The sequence below is a fragment of the Pteronotus mesoamericanus genome, unplaced genomic scaffold (assembly GCF_021234165.1).
Source record: "Pteronotus mesoamericanus isolate MK-2021 breed Mesoamerican mustached bat unplaced genomic scaffold, CSHL_Meso_final contig_56, whole genome shotgun sequence".
NCBI classification, from domain to species: Eukaryota; Metazoa; Chordata; class Mammalia; order Chiroptera; family Mormoopidae; genus Pteronotus; species Pteronotus mesoamericanus.
This window is the reverse complement of record NW_026555201.1, coordinates 26797936-26816169: the sequence shown is the minus strand read 5'-3', so window position 1 is coordinate 26816169 and position 18234 is coordinate 26797936. Positions and strand designations below refer to the sequence as shown.

The 18234-nt window shown below is 31.6% G+C and overlaps 1 protein-coding gene across 1 annotated transcript in view; it reads left to right on the top strand.

The window, feature by feature from the left end:
• Positions 1-18234, top strand: part of CEP290 (centrosomal protein 290) — a 95873-nt gene that overhangs the window by 22299 nt on the left and 55340 nt on the right. The window contains exons 14-24 of the mRNA XM_054580176.1: positions 1396-1496; positions 1569-1656; positions 2671-2783; positions 4524-4608; positions 5108-5250; positions 7145-7309; positions 8156-8305; positions 9865-9980; positions 11149-11251; positions 11341-11571; positions 15157-15330. Coding sequence (XP_054436151.1) covers positions 1396-1496; positions 1569-1656; positions 2671-2783; positions 4524-4608; positions 5108-5250; positions 7145-7309; positions 8156-8305; positions 9865-9980; positions 11149-11251; positions 11341-11571; positions 15157-15330 — 1469 coding nt within the window. The remainder of the gene's footprint in view (positions 1-1395; positions 1497-1568; positions 1657-2670; positions 2784-4523; positions 4609-5107; positions 5251-7144; positions 7310-8155; positions 8306-9864; positions 9981-11148; positions 11252-11340; positions 11572-15156; positions 15331-18234) is intronic.

The following is an 18234-nucleotide window of genomic DNA, read 5'->3' as shown; positions in this document are numbered from 1 at the left end:
CAAATGTATTTAAAAAGTAAATAAATTAATTAAAAAAAATAAATAAATAAAAAATGAAAATCTACTAAGTTAATATTAGATATTAGAACTTAACCCTTTAACTTTTTTCAACATGTCATTTTTGCTCTTGTTTCAGAAGAATTCATGAGGACATTTAGAAATACTATTTAAACCTTTTTAAGACCTAAGTACTTCACTTTTATAATTTAAACTACTTAAGCTTTTCTTTTTTTGGTTGACTATTTTAAGGCTACTATTTGTTCTAAGAAGTAATTAGTAAGTATAGTTTGAGGGTTTATATACTGATTTCAATAGTTTGTCAGTGAATATTACTAATTTTAATGTTAAAACAGTTCAATCTAAATTACTACTTTAAAATGAAAATAAAGATCTAAACAATGATTTTATTTTACTTGGTAAGTACCAATTAATGCTTTCTTAGAATTAACATGATCATCTGTAAAAACTGTTCTCTAGAGGACGGAAACATAAATATTTTATACAGATTATTTATTTGTAAAAAAGTGTCTAATTAGGATCCAGAGTCATGCTAGGACCTCTAGCTATGCTTCTAAAAGATAACTTCAGCTAGCAGATCATAGCCAACTTCAATCTAGATGTTCCTAAAGATAACTGAGTCACCTAGATGGCTGTCAAAAACTTCGGATTTTCTGTATGGTAAAGGCTGCAAAATTTGGTTATATTTATTTGAGACAATCTTAATATCTGGTTTTCAGAGCATAGCTGCTTAAGTATTATAATAAGATGTTAGGAGACAGGCAAACTCGTCATGATAATATTTTATTTATTTTTTTACAGTGGCAAGTGAAAAAGGCTTATTAGTGAAGCACTGAGATGGAGAGCGGCTACTCCACAAGCAGTGTAGTCAATATTCTTGATATTGATATTAAATAATGATTACTATGTTCCTGGCACTGCACTAAGTACTTTATTTGAGTTGACTTTATTATATCCCTGATAACAAGCCAAATAAAATATGTACACACAGTATTATCCCTATGACTTAGTTAATAGTTGAAAGTGGGAATTGAACCCAAGTCTGTTTTCCAAAGCTTCTGTTCCTAATTACTACATTTATAGTACCTATTACAACAGCCAAACATGGAGAAGACTGGTCCTAAATAGTTTTTTTCAGGATTTCCATTAATAATTGTGATAAAATTTAAACTTGGAAGGTTCCAGTTCAGACTGTTAGGATTTCTATTAGGGTTATAGTTCAAACATCAGGAAAATTCTTGCACAAAATGTGCTCTATTCTTTAGTGATGCTGATTTAATTGTAACCAGTTGCTTGATGATAACTAGTAGCTATATGAAGATTTTGTAGTTCATTTGAATATTGATAAGGTTTTAATCATACTACTTTTTACTTTAGGCCTTGAACCGAAGACAATGATTGACTTAACTGAATTTAGAAATAGAAAAAGTTTAAAACAGCAACAGTACAGAGCTGAAAACCAGATTCTTTTGAAAGAGGCAAGTGCAATAGTCAATTGGTTATTTTTCTGGTTGAACTAAAGAAAAATACTAATAGTTTATACTTTGTAGATTGAAAGTTTAGAGGAAGAACGACTTGATCTGAAAAAAAAAATTCGCCAAATGGCTCAAGAAAAAGGAAAAAGAACTGCAACTTCAGGTATACTCAGTTATTCGAAACCTTTAAAGAATCATTGGAACAGGAGTTGTCTGGATCTGAAATTTTCTCTGTGTTAGAAATATTATCTCTATATTACTGTGGTTCTGCTCCAAGTTTAATAAATGAAAGTAATAGCCTAGTGAAGATTATATAAATGAGTGTCATTGGGTTCAGCCCTAAACCTGAAACTGGTTAAAAAAAAAAAAAAAAAAGAAGAAAGAAAACAAAACAAAAAACTTTCAAAATCATGTACTTTAAAAAATTTGCAGTAAAGTCACTATTAATTTGTAGACAGTCCAAATAAATTATAATTAGTAATGAAAAAACTTAGCAATTTTTATGTTAATATGTGTTAGTGATAATACTTTCTTTCTTTAAGAGAGTTATGCATTGAAAACTTTTCTTGGTACATTATACTTTACTACATAATGTTTCCTAGAAAAAAAAGTTAACATTTTTTTTGGTTTGTTTAGCTTACACAATATAAAGAGAACAGCTGGTTAAGTTTTTTATAGCTATTGAAGACCATAGAGGAGAAATTTCTTTTTAACTTGGTCTAAGTTCGTAAGTATTTATGAACAACAGAGTTATTTATTTATTTATTTATTTATTTATTAGCATTTTGGTTTTTACAATACATCAAAAAAATTCTAGAGGGGCAAAACTATAATTTATTAGCATACTAACTAGTTTTCTCATTATTCATGTTTCTTGTGTATTTTCTTTATATGCATCTTTTAACTATTTTAGAACTTATTAATACTTTTATATGTAGGAGGGATAAGGAATGATAGAGAAGATAAATATTAGTTTCTCATATTAATGCTTTATTAAAAGTCAGATAAAGTAGAAGGTTCCATAGGCTACAGGTGGATCAAGGATTTTGGAAATAATCATTCTACCTTTTTTTGAGTAGATCAAATTAAAATTTGATTCTAGTTTTTAAGAATGAAAGTATTGAAATGATAGGAGAGTTACTTTTTATGTCTGATTTGTTATCTCTTTTATATGTAGGACTAACTGTTGAGGACCTGAACCTAACAGAAAACTTTTCTCATGAAAATAGAATGGGAGAAAGAAAATTTGATTTCATGAGCCTTGAAAACATCAATGCAGCACATTCAAAGGTAAACAGTATTTGCTATGGCAAAGATAATAAAGAAAAATGTCACTTCTTTCATTTCTGTCTCATTGTCTTATATTGGACTTTTTTTTTTAAGTTAAATAGAAGAAAATTTTTTTTAATTTAAATAATCTGTTGATTCAAAGATTGATTAATGAGATATTATTTACCCTGAATACAGATTAGGAGTTCAGATAAAATAGAGCTGCTGCATAGGAGAGCATCATTCAGTATTCCAAAAGCATATCAGAAAGAGTCAGAAGAGGATATGACCATAGGATCATTATCGAGAATGTTATCTGAAGTTCATCATAGTGTAGCAAGCGAAGCGGATCCTTTTGTCTCTTTAACTAGACATTCTTCATCTACACAAGAGAAAGATAATACATTTCCAGAAGCTATTACAATAAGGGAGATTTTTAAAGCACCATGTCTACAATCTTTAGGAAATCTAGAATCGTTAGTCAATACCTTTAGTAGGGAGAGTCATGAAGAAATAAATGAACTCCTGTACTCTCTTTCTGACGACTCCATGAAGAAAGTATCAAGAAGCCATCGTGCATCCGAGAAGAGAAGTTTCACACAAAAAAGCAATTCATCTTTACAAGCCTTATCAACAGCTTCAGACTTAATGCAGAAGTTATCACTTAGACAAAAATCTGCAATATTCTGTCAACAAATTCATGATAATAAAGTTGACATGGATAAATCACAAGTAGTAACATCAGAAGAGGAACAGGTTCATACCCAAATAAAATATGCTGATAGAAGTTTGAAAGAAGATAAAAGAAAAAATGAAGTACCCTTACAGGCAGAGATTTTGGAAAGTAAACTTGAAGTTACAGAACCTGTGTCTATTACTGCACATTCAAAATTTTCTCAGATAGATCCACTTGAAAATGTTACAGAACATCTATGGGGAGAACTAGTATTTCTTAGATCTCAGGTGAGCTTTCCTCCAAATTAACATTCCTGGGATTGCTTTTTTATTACCTCCTTTTTGAAAAAAAAATAGTTTTCTAACAAAGTTCTATAAGTAGTTATAAGATTTTTAAAAAGATTATTTATTTATTTTAAAGAGAGGTGAAGGGAGGGAGAAAGGAAAGGGGAAAAACATCAGCGTGTGAAACATCTATTGGTTGCCTCTTGCATACATTCTGACTAGGTACTGGGCTGCAACCCAGGCATGTGCCCTGACCGGGAATGAGCCAGCCCCCTTTTGCTTTGCAAAACAACACCCAACCAACTGAGCCACAACTATCAGGGATATAATAAGATTTAATGTTTGCATATTAACATTAATTTATGCACATTCTATTTTTTAAAAACCTAAAAGTGTAGTATATTTGATATGAACTCATTGGCTTGCCTAATTTATTAAATATTTCTTTAGCATGAAGGCATAGTGCAGGATTTATTGATCAAGGAAGCACAGAGAAGAAATGAATAAATAGAACTTTAACATTATAGAAGGCAGGCAGAATAGGTAGTATGAACAGTAGAAGAGATGTTTGTGGTACTAAAGAAAATAGTACCATGGATGTGTGGGGAGGGAGAAGTTAGAGGAGGATCACCATCTATGTTAACCTTGAGATTTGATTTTATTTTTATAACTGCTATTATGTCTCTATAGTTTGTATTTGGTGTGTTAAACCTGAGTTGATCAAACTTTCTTAAAACTTCAAAATTAAACTATTGTGATATTTTGTAAAAAACAATTTTATTTTCTTTATGTTTTGTTCAGAGTGAATTTCTTTCAAGAGAACTAATTGAAAAAGAAAGAGATTTAGAAAGAAGTAAAACAATAATAGCCAAATTGCAGAATAAATGTAAGTTACTATTATCTCTTATGTTTCTATACTTATGCTGAAAATCATGGGTCTGAAATACACTGTTTTCTAATCTATTTTAGACTTAATTATCTCCATAAAGTACAGATGTTAATTTCTTTCGTCCATTTGGTTTGTCTTATTATATTCATATTCAGAGAATGTTCTTAGTCTGAATTTTCTGTGATGATTAATAAGTCTATCTTCTTTTATTCTCTAATGAAAGTAAACAATTTTTTAAAAAATTAATATATAGCGAAGGCAAAGTATGCTTATGATTTATTTCTTTGAGCTATGAAAAACACGTATATGCATATGCTTTCAATAGGTGTGTCTTCAGCTCAACTATTTACTTGGCACTTATAGTTGAACTTTTTAAATATATTTTCATTTTATAAATGGATTATTTTTACTATATGTGACCTATCTGTCATCTATATAGAATAGTGTAAATTATGAAAAAGATCTATTCATTCAATAAGAAAAATGTCATTTTTAGTAAAAGAAATAGTTGAAGAAAATAAACAACTTGAAGGAGGTATGAAAGAAATATTGCAAGCTATCAAGGAAATGCAGAAAGATCCTGATGTTAAAGGAGGAGAAACATCTCTAATTATTCCTAGCCTTGAAAGACTAGTTAATGTAAGTTGTTTTTTTTTTTTAATATTAATGGTTTCATTTTGTTGTTTCATCATTTTAGTAATGTTGTTCACTATCTAGTGGTCTCCTTAGTTTCTGATGAGACATTTGCTGTCATTTGAGTCGTTCTTGCCTGTATGTAGTGTGTATTTTTTTCTCAGCCTACTTTCAAAACTTTCTCTCTGTATTTGTTTTTTACCAGATTGACTGTAATGTTCATGTGCATGTGTGCATGTGCATTTGTAATGTGTATATGTATCTTGTTTGGGGTTTGCTTAGCCTCTTGAGTCTGTTTTCTTATGCTATTCACCCCAACTGGAAAATTTCCACCAGTAATTTCTTTGTTTTTTGGGTCCCATTTTCTCTGAAACTCCAGTGAAACAAACATTTTAGTTCTTTTGATATAGTCCACAGGTCCCTGGAGCTCTGTTCATTTTTTCCCTAATTTTTTATTTTTTCTTCTCCTAGTTGTATAATTGCTATTGATCTTTCTTTAAGTTAAGTAATACTCTCCTCTGTCATCTATCTCCCTTCTGCTTCAATGGTCAGTTTGAGACCTGGCAGAGTTTTTACAGTTTGGAAATCCCTTTTGCTAGCTTTTTTTCTTTCTGGGATTCCTTTCTCTCTTTCTTGCTCGTTTGGGCTAGTCCTGTCCTCTGATTTTCTAGGCCAGAAAGTTGACAGGTTGCTGAAACTGCAGGCTGCCCTCAGAGTAAAGCCTTAAAAAGGGTAAATCTTTCTTGGCTGGTCCTATGTTTAAAGTTCCAAATCACCTCCAAAATCTGCTTTCTTTTATTTCTAGAATCTCTAAGTAGTTTTTTTTTTTTTTGTATTCACCTGTTAAATGTAGGAGGACAGGACTCTTAGGACCATGTAGACAACACTGTGATATTTCTTAGGAAGACAACTAGCCAGACTACTTTGTTATCCATTAGAATATCCTGTTCTACCTACTTCTGTCTTCCCGGTGTCCCCTTTTGAGCTAGTATCACTTACTATTGCGCATGGCCTGCTCTGATCTCCTTAGGATAAAGGCTTACTTTTATAAATCTGCTGCTCAAAGTTAAACCCCTAATGACCTTCCTAAGTATGAGGTTACATTTGGTTTTACTCATCTTACCACTCTTTCTACCTTCATTTCTGAAGCTTTACTTTGCATTAAAAGATATAGTTCTTTTAAAGTCCAGATATATTTATACGTATATATTATGTGGATGTATGATTATTGGAGAATTAGAACCAGGGAAGCCACTTTGATATTTTAATACTTGACACTATTTTTGCTTATCCAGCACTCTCAGATGATACTGTGTTGTCATACTTTGCATTTGTTACCATGTATACTTCAAATGTGAAGAGGAAGCAATGGAAAATTTACTTAATTTAATGTAATAGCTGTTTGATTCCTTTGCTCATGCTTTAAATTCAGGTGCTGTATAGTTTCCAAGTACTTTCATATATATCTAATTTTGATTATAAAAATATTTGTAAAGTTGACAGAGGTGATATTATTTCCTCTTCTTTAGAGATAAGGAAACTAAAGTATAAAGAATTTAAGTCACTTGCCTAACTAGTAAGACATTGGATTGGTTAAGATTTGAAGCCTAGTCATCCTATTCTTGTGTGGTGGTTTTTCTAGTCAACCAGTCTACTAAAATTAACTAGATATTTGTTAATTGTTATAGTGAAGTAATTAGTCTGCCTGTAATATTAATGTAAGTTAAAATAGTTTTATAAGTTTAAATTTATAAATAAGGAATAGATTTGGCATATTTTTTATTAAATGTGGTAATGGGAATAGTGAAATGCTTAAAGGTGAATTTTATTTAAATAAAATTTTTAACTATGATTTTAGTGTTTTTCTTTACATTTCTTTAATATAATCTAAATCTGTTAGGCTATAGAATCAAAGAATGCAGAAGGAATCTTTGATGCCAATCTCCATTTGAAAGCCCAAGTTGATCAACTTACTGGGAGAAATGAAGAATTAAGACAGGAGCTTAGGGAAGCTCGGAAGGAGATTATAAATTATTCTCAGCAGTTGGCAAAAGCAAATCTAAAGGTGAGAATTTTTATCAAATAAAAGAAAATATCAAGCATGGGACATAGGTATGATATGAAACCTTCAATTTTTTTGAAAAAATGACAACTTCATGTGACAATATCCCTTCAACTCTTTCAACATTAAGAAAACACCTGTCTGAATTTTTCTTAAACATAAAATTAAGTTGAAAAATAGCCCTGGCTGGTGTGGCTCAGTGGATTGAGTGCTGGCCTGTAAATCAAAAGGTCACCGTTTCGATGCCCATTTAGGGTACGTGCCTGGGTTGCAGGCCAGGTCCCCAGTTGCAGGAGTGCAAGAGACAACCACACATTGATGTTTCTCTTGCACATAGATGTTTTTCTCCTCTTTCTCCCTTTCTTCCTCTCTCTCTAAAAATAAAAAAATAAAACATTTAAATAAAAAAGAAAAATAACTGCCTTATAATATAAAATAATACAAAAATTTCTAAGTAGAAATTAAGTTATGGTTTAATTAATTCCTGGCAGGATGTTCATATATCTACTTGTAAAAAATATTAAGTATGTGTCTGAATTGATGTGGCTCAGTTCTTTGGGAGTTGTCCCACAAAGCAAAAGGTCTGTAGTTTAATTCCTGGTCAGAGTCATGCCTGGGTTGTGAGTTTGGTCCCTGGTCAGGGTATGTACGAGAGGCAACTTATTGATGTTTCTCTCTCACATCTATGTTTTTCGCCCTCTTTTTCTCCTTCCTTTCCCCTTTTTCAAAAAATAAAGAAAAGCTTAAAAAAATAAAAATACTCAGTGGAAGTGGAAGTCACTGCTTTTAAATCTGTTTTTCTTTGGGTATAAGGGATGTGATTCTCATTCCTGAACTGTTTGTTTTCAGGTAGATCATCTTGAAAAAGAAACCAGTCTTTTACGGCAATCAGAAGGATCAAATGTTGTTTTTAAAGGAGTAGACTTGCCTGAGGGGATAGCACCATCTAGTGCCAATATTATTAATTCTCTGAATGAATATTTAATACATATTTTACAGGTACTGAAATTTTACATGTGAATAACCAAAATACTTGGTAGTATGTTTTTAAATTTAGTTTCCATCTATTTTTTGACTTCTTGGCATATTAACAGAGATATATGTTAATGGATTTTGATGTTAGATGGAATGTTATGAATAAAGTCAGTTTATTCCATTTATCTGCATGAGAAGCATGCTGACACATCTTGCTCACTTAGGTATTATTTATATGAAATATATGATTGGCAGGTAGAATAATATGCAGTTGCTATAAGATAGGAATGAAGTAAGCACTTTTATTTATTGATGGTTAGAAAAGCAATTCAAGTGAACAAAGACTGACACTGCTTTTTGATTAATGATTAAAATTGTTCCTTTTTTTTTTAAACTTTATCCTCTAAAGTGTTGATTAATTAATCAGCAAATCAGAATGCCTGCCCTGTGTTTGTTTCTCAGTTTTGCCACCGGTATCGTGATTATTCTGAATGGCCTAATGAAAGAGGCTTTTCATGATTTCATTTGAAGTGTGAAACCCATAATATTACATACATTACAGTACAATTACAAAAATGTGTTCAGAATAAATGAAAATATGGTTTTGATTATGAGCGCTCATTTTGCTTTCTTAGATAATCTGTTTCTGAATATACTTGCGTTAAGATTATCAAATTCTTGTTTTTATCATTGGCAATTACATTTAATCTTTTTTTGAAAAGTGGAATTTGTATGTTGTCTGCATCAAGGAGGGCAACCTTAACTAGTTATTAGAACATTACTTCATAATGAGTGTTATACATTACTTTTAAATTCATAATTTTAGCACTCTTTGTGGTTCTCTTATTTTGTAATATAGGGGCCCTAAAGCAAGTAATGGCATTATAGCAGCATGTTGCTTCAGATTAGATTCATTGTTTTATCTTTATTAAAAAAAAACAAAAAACAAAACATGAGAGGCACCATGGTAGAATAGAGAGAGAAACACTGATTGGGAATCTGAAAATCTGTTCAAAATGTAAAACAGGTACTTGGGCTCTCAATCCTAAAGCAGCATAGAATGAGGGAAGTAGCAAGACCTTAGGAGTCAGACACACTTAACCACCAGTGTTGCATTTGCACGTAGTTAGAGTACCTGGCACCATGCTCGGCATATGTGCTCAGGAAATGGTTGCCAGGATAGTTGCCAGGGGTAGTGCTAATGGGTATGAATGCTGAGTAACTTATTTAATCTTTCTAAGACTCAGTTTCTTTATCTTTGAAAAGAATTAATTGGAAAGGATAATTCAAGTGGAGGCATGTATTGTATATGTTCATGGCGGTAGGTGGGGCTGAATGATGAGAGATAAGTTATATGATAATTTGTGTGGTAACTATATCTTATATAGTAAAATTAATTTTACCTGTTTACTTCCCTTTTACACATACCTCCTTTTTCCGTATGCCTTTAAACTAAGATCTTTGCTACTTATGGTGACTATTCTCCTTTATATATTTTTCTATAATCTGTCAGAATATGAATTTCTACCTTCAAATTTAAAATATATTCTGATGCTTTTTCATTTCTAAACCTATTTTTTTAGGAACTAGAATATAAAGAAAGTAAGTTAAAGGATTTAGAAGGTTCTCTTGAAGACTATAACAGAAAATTTGCAGTAATTCGTCATCAACAAAGCTTATTATATAAAGAATATCTAAGGTATAAGTGTTGGCAAAACTTTATAAATATAATTGCAGCATATTCTTGTTAATGATTAACAGAGCATAAAAATGTTTAGCTATTTTGTTTTACCATCGCTGCCTGCGTCTTCCTCTCCACTTTGTCTCGGCAATTCTGTGGCAGTAATACCTTTTTCATAGGAGAGATATGAAGCAACTGAGTTATATGAAAATGCTCAGATATGAGCATTTTGTAAATCATTATTCATCATCACTGTCATAATTATTCAAATTTTCATAGGGAATGAATGTGTTTCTCCTTATCTCTGCCATCCCATTTATATCAATAGAATAATTTTCTTATAGAATAATTAGAATACTTGATGAAAGATGATTTAAATGCTAAGGGTGATTATCATCTGATATAATAAACACACAGGGTAGGTGATATGATCACCTACTGTAGTTATAAAATAGATACAGGAGTTCAAAATGGAACCATTTTGCACATTGAAGAAGAGGGGCATTTTTTTCCACATAACTTTTTATATTTGGATAAAACTTTTTTTCCAGAAGCTGTTGGCAGACTGTGATTTAGATCTTACTTGCCAGAATTGGGCTAAAGCGTTGTCCAAGTCTTAAACATTCAGTGGCAGAGAGAATGACAGCATAAGTAATTTATGCCAACCTGATTGCAGATAACTCCGGAGTATGTCTTGGTTAGGCAACAGTGTCTGACACATCCTCTTTAAGCCTAATGATTTCTGATTTTGTTTGTATTCTAAATATTGCAAGTATTTAACACTGAAATTTAAGAGTCGGATCAGCATATTGAGGCTTGATGTCCAGAATTAGTTTGGGGTATTGATTATTTTCCTAATTGTTTTCAATTTTTACTAAAATGTTTGTAATATTCAGCAGTAATTATTATAATGTAGCAATTGTAGAGTGATGATTCATGGAATAATTAAAATGATTTGATAAAATAAATTTTTTACCCTGCATTTATTATATAAAAAACATAACTTCCAGGCTAAATCTCTTTTGAATAGAATTTCGACATTCTTATGCTATTAGGTACTGAGTAGCTATGATGTCTCTTGTTTTATTAAACCTTTAAATTTCCATAATCTAAAGTTATCTCTTCCTGCAGTTAAATATTTTATTAGGTTTACCATGTCATCATTTTTATTTATTTATTTTTTTAGTGAAAAGGAGACCTGGAAAACAGAGTCAGAAACAATGAAAGAGGAAAAGAAAAAACTTGAGAGTCAAATTCAACAAGATGCTGTAAAAGTAAAAGAATATAATGTAGGTAAAACTCTTTTAAAAGCAATATACAGAATTGTACAAACTAAGATAGATAGATCCAACAAGTAATATAAATGTGCTTTGTGCAGAATTTGCTCAGTACTCTTCAGATGGATTCAGATGAAATGAAAAAAACACTTTCAGAAAATAGTAGAAAAATTACCGTCTTGCAAGTGAATGAAAAGTCACTCATAAGACAATATACTACTTTAGTAGAAATGGAGCGCCAACTTAGAAAAGAAAATGAGAAACAGAAGAATGAATTGATATCAATGGAAGCTGAAGTTGGTGAAAAAATTGGATGTTTACAACGATTTAAGGTATATCTGATTTTTCTTTGTCTCTGAAAATTTTCTAACATGAAGAAGAAAGCATAGTATAATAGATATCTGTCAACTGGATTAATAGTTAATATTTATTACTGTTCTGCCATAATATATGTTTTTTGTAGGAATATTTAAACTGCAGACATTTCTCTCCTAAATATTTTAGTGTAGCTCTAAAATCAACCCTCCCTTTTTTTACATAACCACAGTAACTTTATTATACCTAATAAAATTGAGAAGAATCCCTTATATTAACTAACATCCAGACTATATTCAGATTTCCTCAGTTGTCCCAGGATCCAGTCAAGGACCCTACATTGTATTTGAATGTTACCTGTCACAAGTCTTTTTACAATAGAATACCCTATTTTTTTCCTCTCTGACAAATGTTGACAACTAACGATTTTTTCCTTTTACATAATTTTACTTGTTACTCTATCCCTTGTATTCGCTAAAGTAACCTTGCAAGCCTTGATTATATTCAAGTTAAACATTTTTGGTAAGAATACTTCATAAGTAATGTTTTTTGTTCTGTAAATAATAGTTTATATTGTATCACTTCAAGAGTATCTGGTGGTCCTGTGTTTCATGTTTGATTACTGTGCTAATAAAGAAATATATTTATTACTAAATGACTTTAATTAACTGGAGAAATTTTGGCACCATGTAAATAACCAATTCCTTGTCAATTCTCTTAGTAACTTTAATATTCACTGATGATTCTTGTTTCCTAACTCAATTATTTCATTAGAAGTTGCAAAAATTGCCTTGGCTGGTGTGGCTCAGTTGGATTGAGCCCTGGCCTGCAGATCAAAAGATCACCAGTTTGATTCCCAGTCAAGGCTCATGTCTGGGTTGCAGACCAGGTCCCCAGTTGGGGGTGTGCAAAAATCCACTGATCTATGTTTCTCTCCCTCTCTTTCTCCTTCCTTTCCCCCTCTCTAAAATAAATAAATAAAATCTTTTAAAAAAAGTTGTTAGAAAAGTTTCAATTTTCTAGTTATATTCTCTACATTTATTAGCATATATTCTTTTATAAAATAAAGAGCTTTCCCTCATTGGCCCAGGCTATTTGGTTATCTTGAAGTATAGTTCCTACTATAAAGGAAAGACAATACAAAATTTTCATTTTTATTCTTTTTAAGAACCAGTTTTCAGAATACAGAGTTGTACTCTGCCTCTACCTGTTCCTGCCCCCTCACCCACTCCTACTTTCTCTTAAGTATCCTAGAGAATCAAATACTTCTAAATATTCAGTGTGTTTTAGCAGTCGGAGTCATTGTTCTTTTGTCTCAACTTTGGCCAGTGAGAGCCCTTTAAAGTTGTCTTGTGTCCTTTTGACAAGAATCAATTAGTCTTTGAAACAAGCATCAAAGCTTGGTTTGTTTTCTGGCACAGTAAGATGTCCAAAATTTACTTTGTGTACTTTTTAATCCAGACTTGGAATAAGCCATTTCTCTAGAGTCCTGGGTCTTTTTAATGGGGAAGGAATTTAGATACCAAAAATCTGGTCACTAAGTGTCATTGCTCTAAGAATGTCATTGGTACTAGTTCCTTTCAGTGGACACATTAGGAAAGGATGTATATATTTATACCATGAGTTCATATTGTTATTATCAATTCAAATTTAACATTATGGGGTAGGTAAATAGTATGGAGTTTTTAGTAACATTTGATTCTATACTTGTGTTTCTGTTTTCTTATATGGAAATCTCTATTAAAATAACAAGAAATCTAACATTAAAATAATGACTAGTTTTATCCTATAATATTCATACATTAATTTGAAAATAATAAGCTTTTGTTGATATTAATGGTGACAACAGTAATGCCACCAGATGTAGTTTAATATTTCTTTACAGTTATTATTTTCTTTAGACTATCTCTCATTAAGGGGTAACATACTCTACACTAACTTCAAATTCCCTTTGTATGGTTTATCTATACATTTAACATACATTTAAGCTCATTTGTTTTGCATTTGTTTTCAATTTCAGGCATTACTTTTTTCCCCCTTTTTTAACTAAATTTAAATATAGAAGTATTTACATGTTCCAAAGATGATATAGTCAGAGAAATCTTCTGTCCCTCTGTCCCGGTACCTTTTACTTTCCATAGGTAACTGGTCATCCTTCTAATGTTTCCTTTTGCAAATATTAACAAAGACACAAAATGTTACATGCTATGTGTACTCTTCTGCACCTTGCCTCACATCTGATTTTATTATACAGCTTATTCTAAGCATGTGTATGTTCAGTTGAATTGTCTAAATTGATATAGCTCATATAAACAGAAGATTTTGAAGTAAAATTGAAATGAACTCCAGTTCCTTGACATCCCCTTTTAAATGTAGTAATAGGTGAAATTACTATGCTAATAAACCTGTTTTCAATGTAATCTTAAAGCTGAATTGTGATGCAACAAGAAACGTGTTGAAAGATAAAAACTTTTTATTTGGGCATATAATAAGGAAATTTTGAGACTTAAGAAATGTTCTTTTTTTTGTGTATGTGTGTTAGGTTTTGTAAAATATACTTTTCTTAAAGTATTACAAATATAGCCAATGTTTGAGATAAAAGGGAAAAAAAAAGACTAGAATCTTCTTTCTCTTAAACCTGGTTGTTCAACCTGGATATGTCTTTTTTTGCAACAATGGGAAAAAAACCCCAAAACCGGCGATATTTTAAGGGGTCAGAAACATAAACTCTCTCACCCTCCCCAAAGAAACAGTGAAACAATCCCAAGGGTATTGTAGAACTTATTTACATGGAGAAGTTGGCAAAGTGAGATCTGAGGCATCATTACACATGTTTTTTTCCTTATTACTCTACTTCAGAATGAATTATAACTGTAAATTCTTTATCTTTTTCACTTCATAAAATTGGTTGTTCCTTGCCCTACTTCTTCATCAACTTAGTTTGAAGAGAACTGAAAGTTCAGACATTTCTTTTTGGTGTTAATATTATGTCTTTGAATTGTGACTTTTTACAGTTATGTAGTTAATGAGTAGAACATGAGCCAAGTAACTTAAAGGTTTTGATATTATTTATTACAGATAGCAAGGGTGGAGAGAACTTTTTTCTCCTTAATTAATGTTTTCTTTCTCTGAACAAAAAATTTTACTGTATCGCACAATCAGTCTTTGTAACTATAATGAGCAGGAATAGTTAGGCTGTAAAGGTTATCTGTGCAATGCTAATTTTGCGATCCAGGTGTCAAAAGGAAAGTTATTTTTTAATCTTAGGAAATTTAGAAAATCTAGCCAAAGGTACCTTCTGAGTGATGTATTTTCCTGCTGCTTTTTTATTTTGCTCAAATTAACTGAATTTCATTTTACTATGACAGGATTTATAAAAGGATTCATTGTATTTATATTTTTATTATGATGAAAATTTCCAAATAACATTTTTATATGAAAGAAATTATTATTGCAATATTTTACTTATATGAGAATTCTTATTTTTCTAAATTATCCTAAAATATGTTTTGCTTTTAGTTGTATTATCTTTTTTAAAAGTGGCTAGTGCCTCATCAGAAAAAAATACATTAATTTAACTCATTATATCCTTATTCACATAGGAGATGGCCGTTTTCAAGATTGCAGCTCTCCAAAAAGCTATGGATAATAGTGTTTCTCTGTCTGAACTAGAATTGGCCAATAAACAATACAATGAACTGACTGTTAAGTACAGGGACATCTTGCAAAAAGATAATATGCTTGTTCAAAGAACAAATAACTTGGAACATCTAGAGGTAAGTTTGTGTGATCATTGAACCTTGTGATATCAGCTGTTTTTCCTTGGTGATATCTTACCTATAAGTGCAAAAGGTCTTCTGGATAACTCCATCTGGGTCATTCTCCATAGCCAACTTGTGTGATTTGGTTGAATCAAACCTCTTTACACCAGGAAATTAAAAAAGAAAAAAAGAACAGGTAGAATATTATAATCATAAGAAGCAGCACCATTTAGTACCCATCCCTTTCTCTTATCTCTGTTCCCAGAGCAAATTATTCTCTCATGGCCCCTGGCTTTTCTGTTTTCTTGTGGTGGTTGTAGCCAAGAGTGGATGAGATAAAAATGGTTCTTCCCAGACCATGGTTGATAATCTGTAAATTCCTGTTCTTTCTTATGGTTGAGTATAAGTTTAATTCAAACAGTGAATATGGCCCAGGCCCTTTGGCCATGTAACTCTTCTAGCCACTTAACTTCCATGCCTTGTACAGTAGGCAAAACAAGCTCCCGATGTGTTCCTCTTCCTTATCAGAAATAGGGGTTTTTATGTCTTTTGGCTTATTATTCTCTTTTATGATCCCCTAATGGAGTGGAATGAAATAGAATCCTATTGGCTCAAAAGCCTTTACTTTGCTTAGGGGGACACATTCAATAAAACAAAACATTATTCACAATAGCTGTCAATGACTCCTAGAAAATTATCTGAGTCATTACCTATTTAGAGTAACTAGAAATAATTGTGATAAGTTTACTTTTTTGCCAAAAAGAGATGATTATATTAACTTTTATAGAAAATTCTGAATATTTAAATGTGGTAATAGTTATTTTTTTCTCTATTTTCATGTCTTTTATCCTCTTCTCTCTATCATTAGAAAATTAAGTAAGAAATCTGTAGATAACACATAAATGAGACATTTTAACTTTATTTTATCTATTTTCCCAAAGAATATTTTTTCTCAAAATTTAAAAATTTTGTATTTGTATTATATCTTTTCCCTTTATTTTCCATCTCTCAGTTAGAATTCTGAAAATGTTCATTGGCAATGCCTTTCCTCTTTATTATCTTCATTGTGGTAGTCATTACCCATATCTCTATCTCCAGTGTTATGTCCACCTTACTGGCACTGAATGATAATTCTAAATGTGAATCTGACCATGTCACTCCCTGGCTTAAAGCCTGCTGAAAGCTGACAGTTACTTAAAGAATAAAAGTCAAGTTCCCTTTGTGATTAACTTTCACTTAGCTTCACTTCATTTCCTCTGATGCTCTAAGGAGCTTCACAATGTATGGTTTAGAAACCGAACTACTGGCTCTTTGCAACACAGTGTGTTTTCTTACATATATTCTTTTGTACATGCTCTTTCCTTTATCTAGAAAGCTCTTCCACTCTCCCAGTTCCTCTGCTCAGTCAATTTCTATTTATGTTTCAAAACTTTGTATAGATAGTCCCCTTTATTGTTTCTTGAAGCATCCTTCTACATAGATAAACGCCCTCTATCTATAGTAGTTCTATATCTTGTACCTAGTTCTGCTTATATCACATCATATTATATGTGTTTCTGTGTCTGCCTCCCCTACTGGAATACAAGCCTTTGATATCAAGAACTCTGCTTAATTCATGTGTGTGTTAAGTACCTCCTGTTAGGCACAGGCTTAGAGCTATTACTGTTGACCTTAGGGATTAACCATATAGAGCCATGATGCAAAAATTATCATATATGGTGAATAAGAAATCATAAATGCCTTTTAAGAGTAAAGTTTCATGAGAATAAAGATTATTAAAATTGAATTTCCAGATTTTAAAGAGCAAGGTGGTGATTAGAACATACAACACTGAATGGATGATAAGGCAATTGAAAAACTGGATATTTGGTAATAGAAAAGAAATAAATGTGTATTGAATTAGAATGAAGAGAAGGATTTGTTTTGTTTTATTATCACTTTAAAAAAAAAATGAGACCAGCGAAGTTTAAAGGGAGAGGGAAAGAAAACTTAGAGCCAATAGGGATTAAAGATTATAGATGAGAATGGTAATAAATGAGGGTGCAATACCAAGGCAGTGGAAACAACAATGGGAAGTGGAACAAGACCAGAGTTTTACTTTGATAGAGTCTGGAAGTAAAAGAAAGAAAAAAGGGGGTAGAAAGATATTTAAAATACCCCAAGCTCTTGTTTGTTTTTCTCCTGTGTATTTACAGTGTGTAGAAGTGGGTTGTAAGTGGACATGCCACCAGAAATTCAAGTTTAATCTCTCATCTTGCTTTTCTATACATCATAACGTCCCCTTTTAAAAGAACCCTCATTATTGTTTTATAATTCTTCATTAACTCATATTACCTGAAATTTATTGTGTTTATATTGGCTTATTTTCTAACTACTCCACTAAAACACAAGTTCTAGGATGGAATTTGTTTACTGTTGAAGTAGTAAACAAATACAATAGGCATACTGGCATACAGTAGGCATTTTATCTGTTGAAAGAATAAATGAGCTTACCATGTGCTTCTGTGCCAGCTCCTCATTTATGTCTCCAGCCTGACTTCTCAGAGCTGTCTTATGTTGCATGGAATTACCAACTTTACAACTCACGTTTCAAGGGTGTCTCAAATTTAACATATCCAAAATGAACTCCTGATATCTATTTCTCTCATAGTTGTTTCTGTTTCAATACATGCTGTATTATCTACTCAGTTAGTTAAGGGGGCTACTTTAGAGTTAATTCTCTAGTCACTCCTTTCTGCTATTATTTTTATTTCCCAATATAAGTAATTTACATGTGGCCTCTTTTCTGCTATTACTCTAGTCTAAACCAGAGTCATCACTTATCTGGACTTTACAATATATTCCTGACTAATTTCTGATTTTTTCTGTTTACCCCTTTATTCTCCACATTATATCCTGGAATTGTTTAAAACTTCCTCC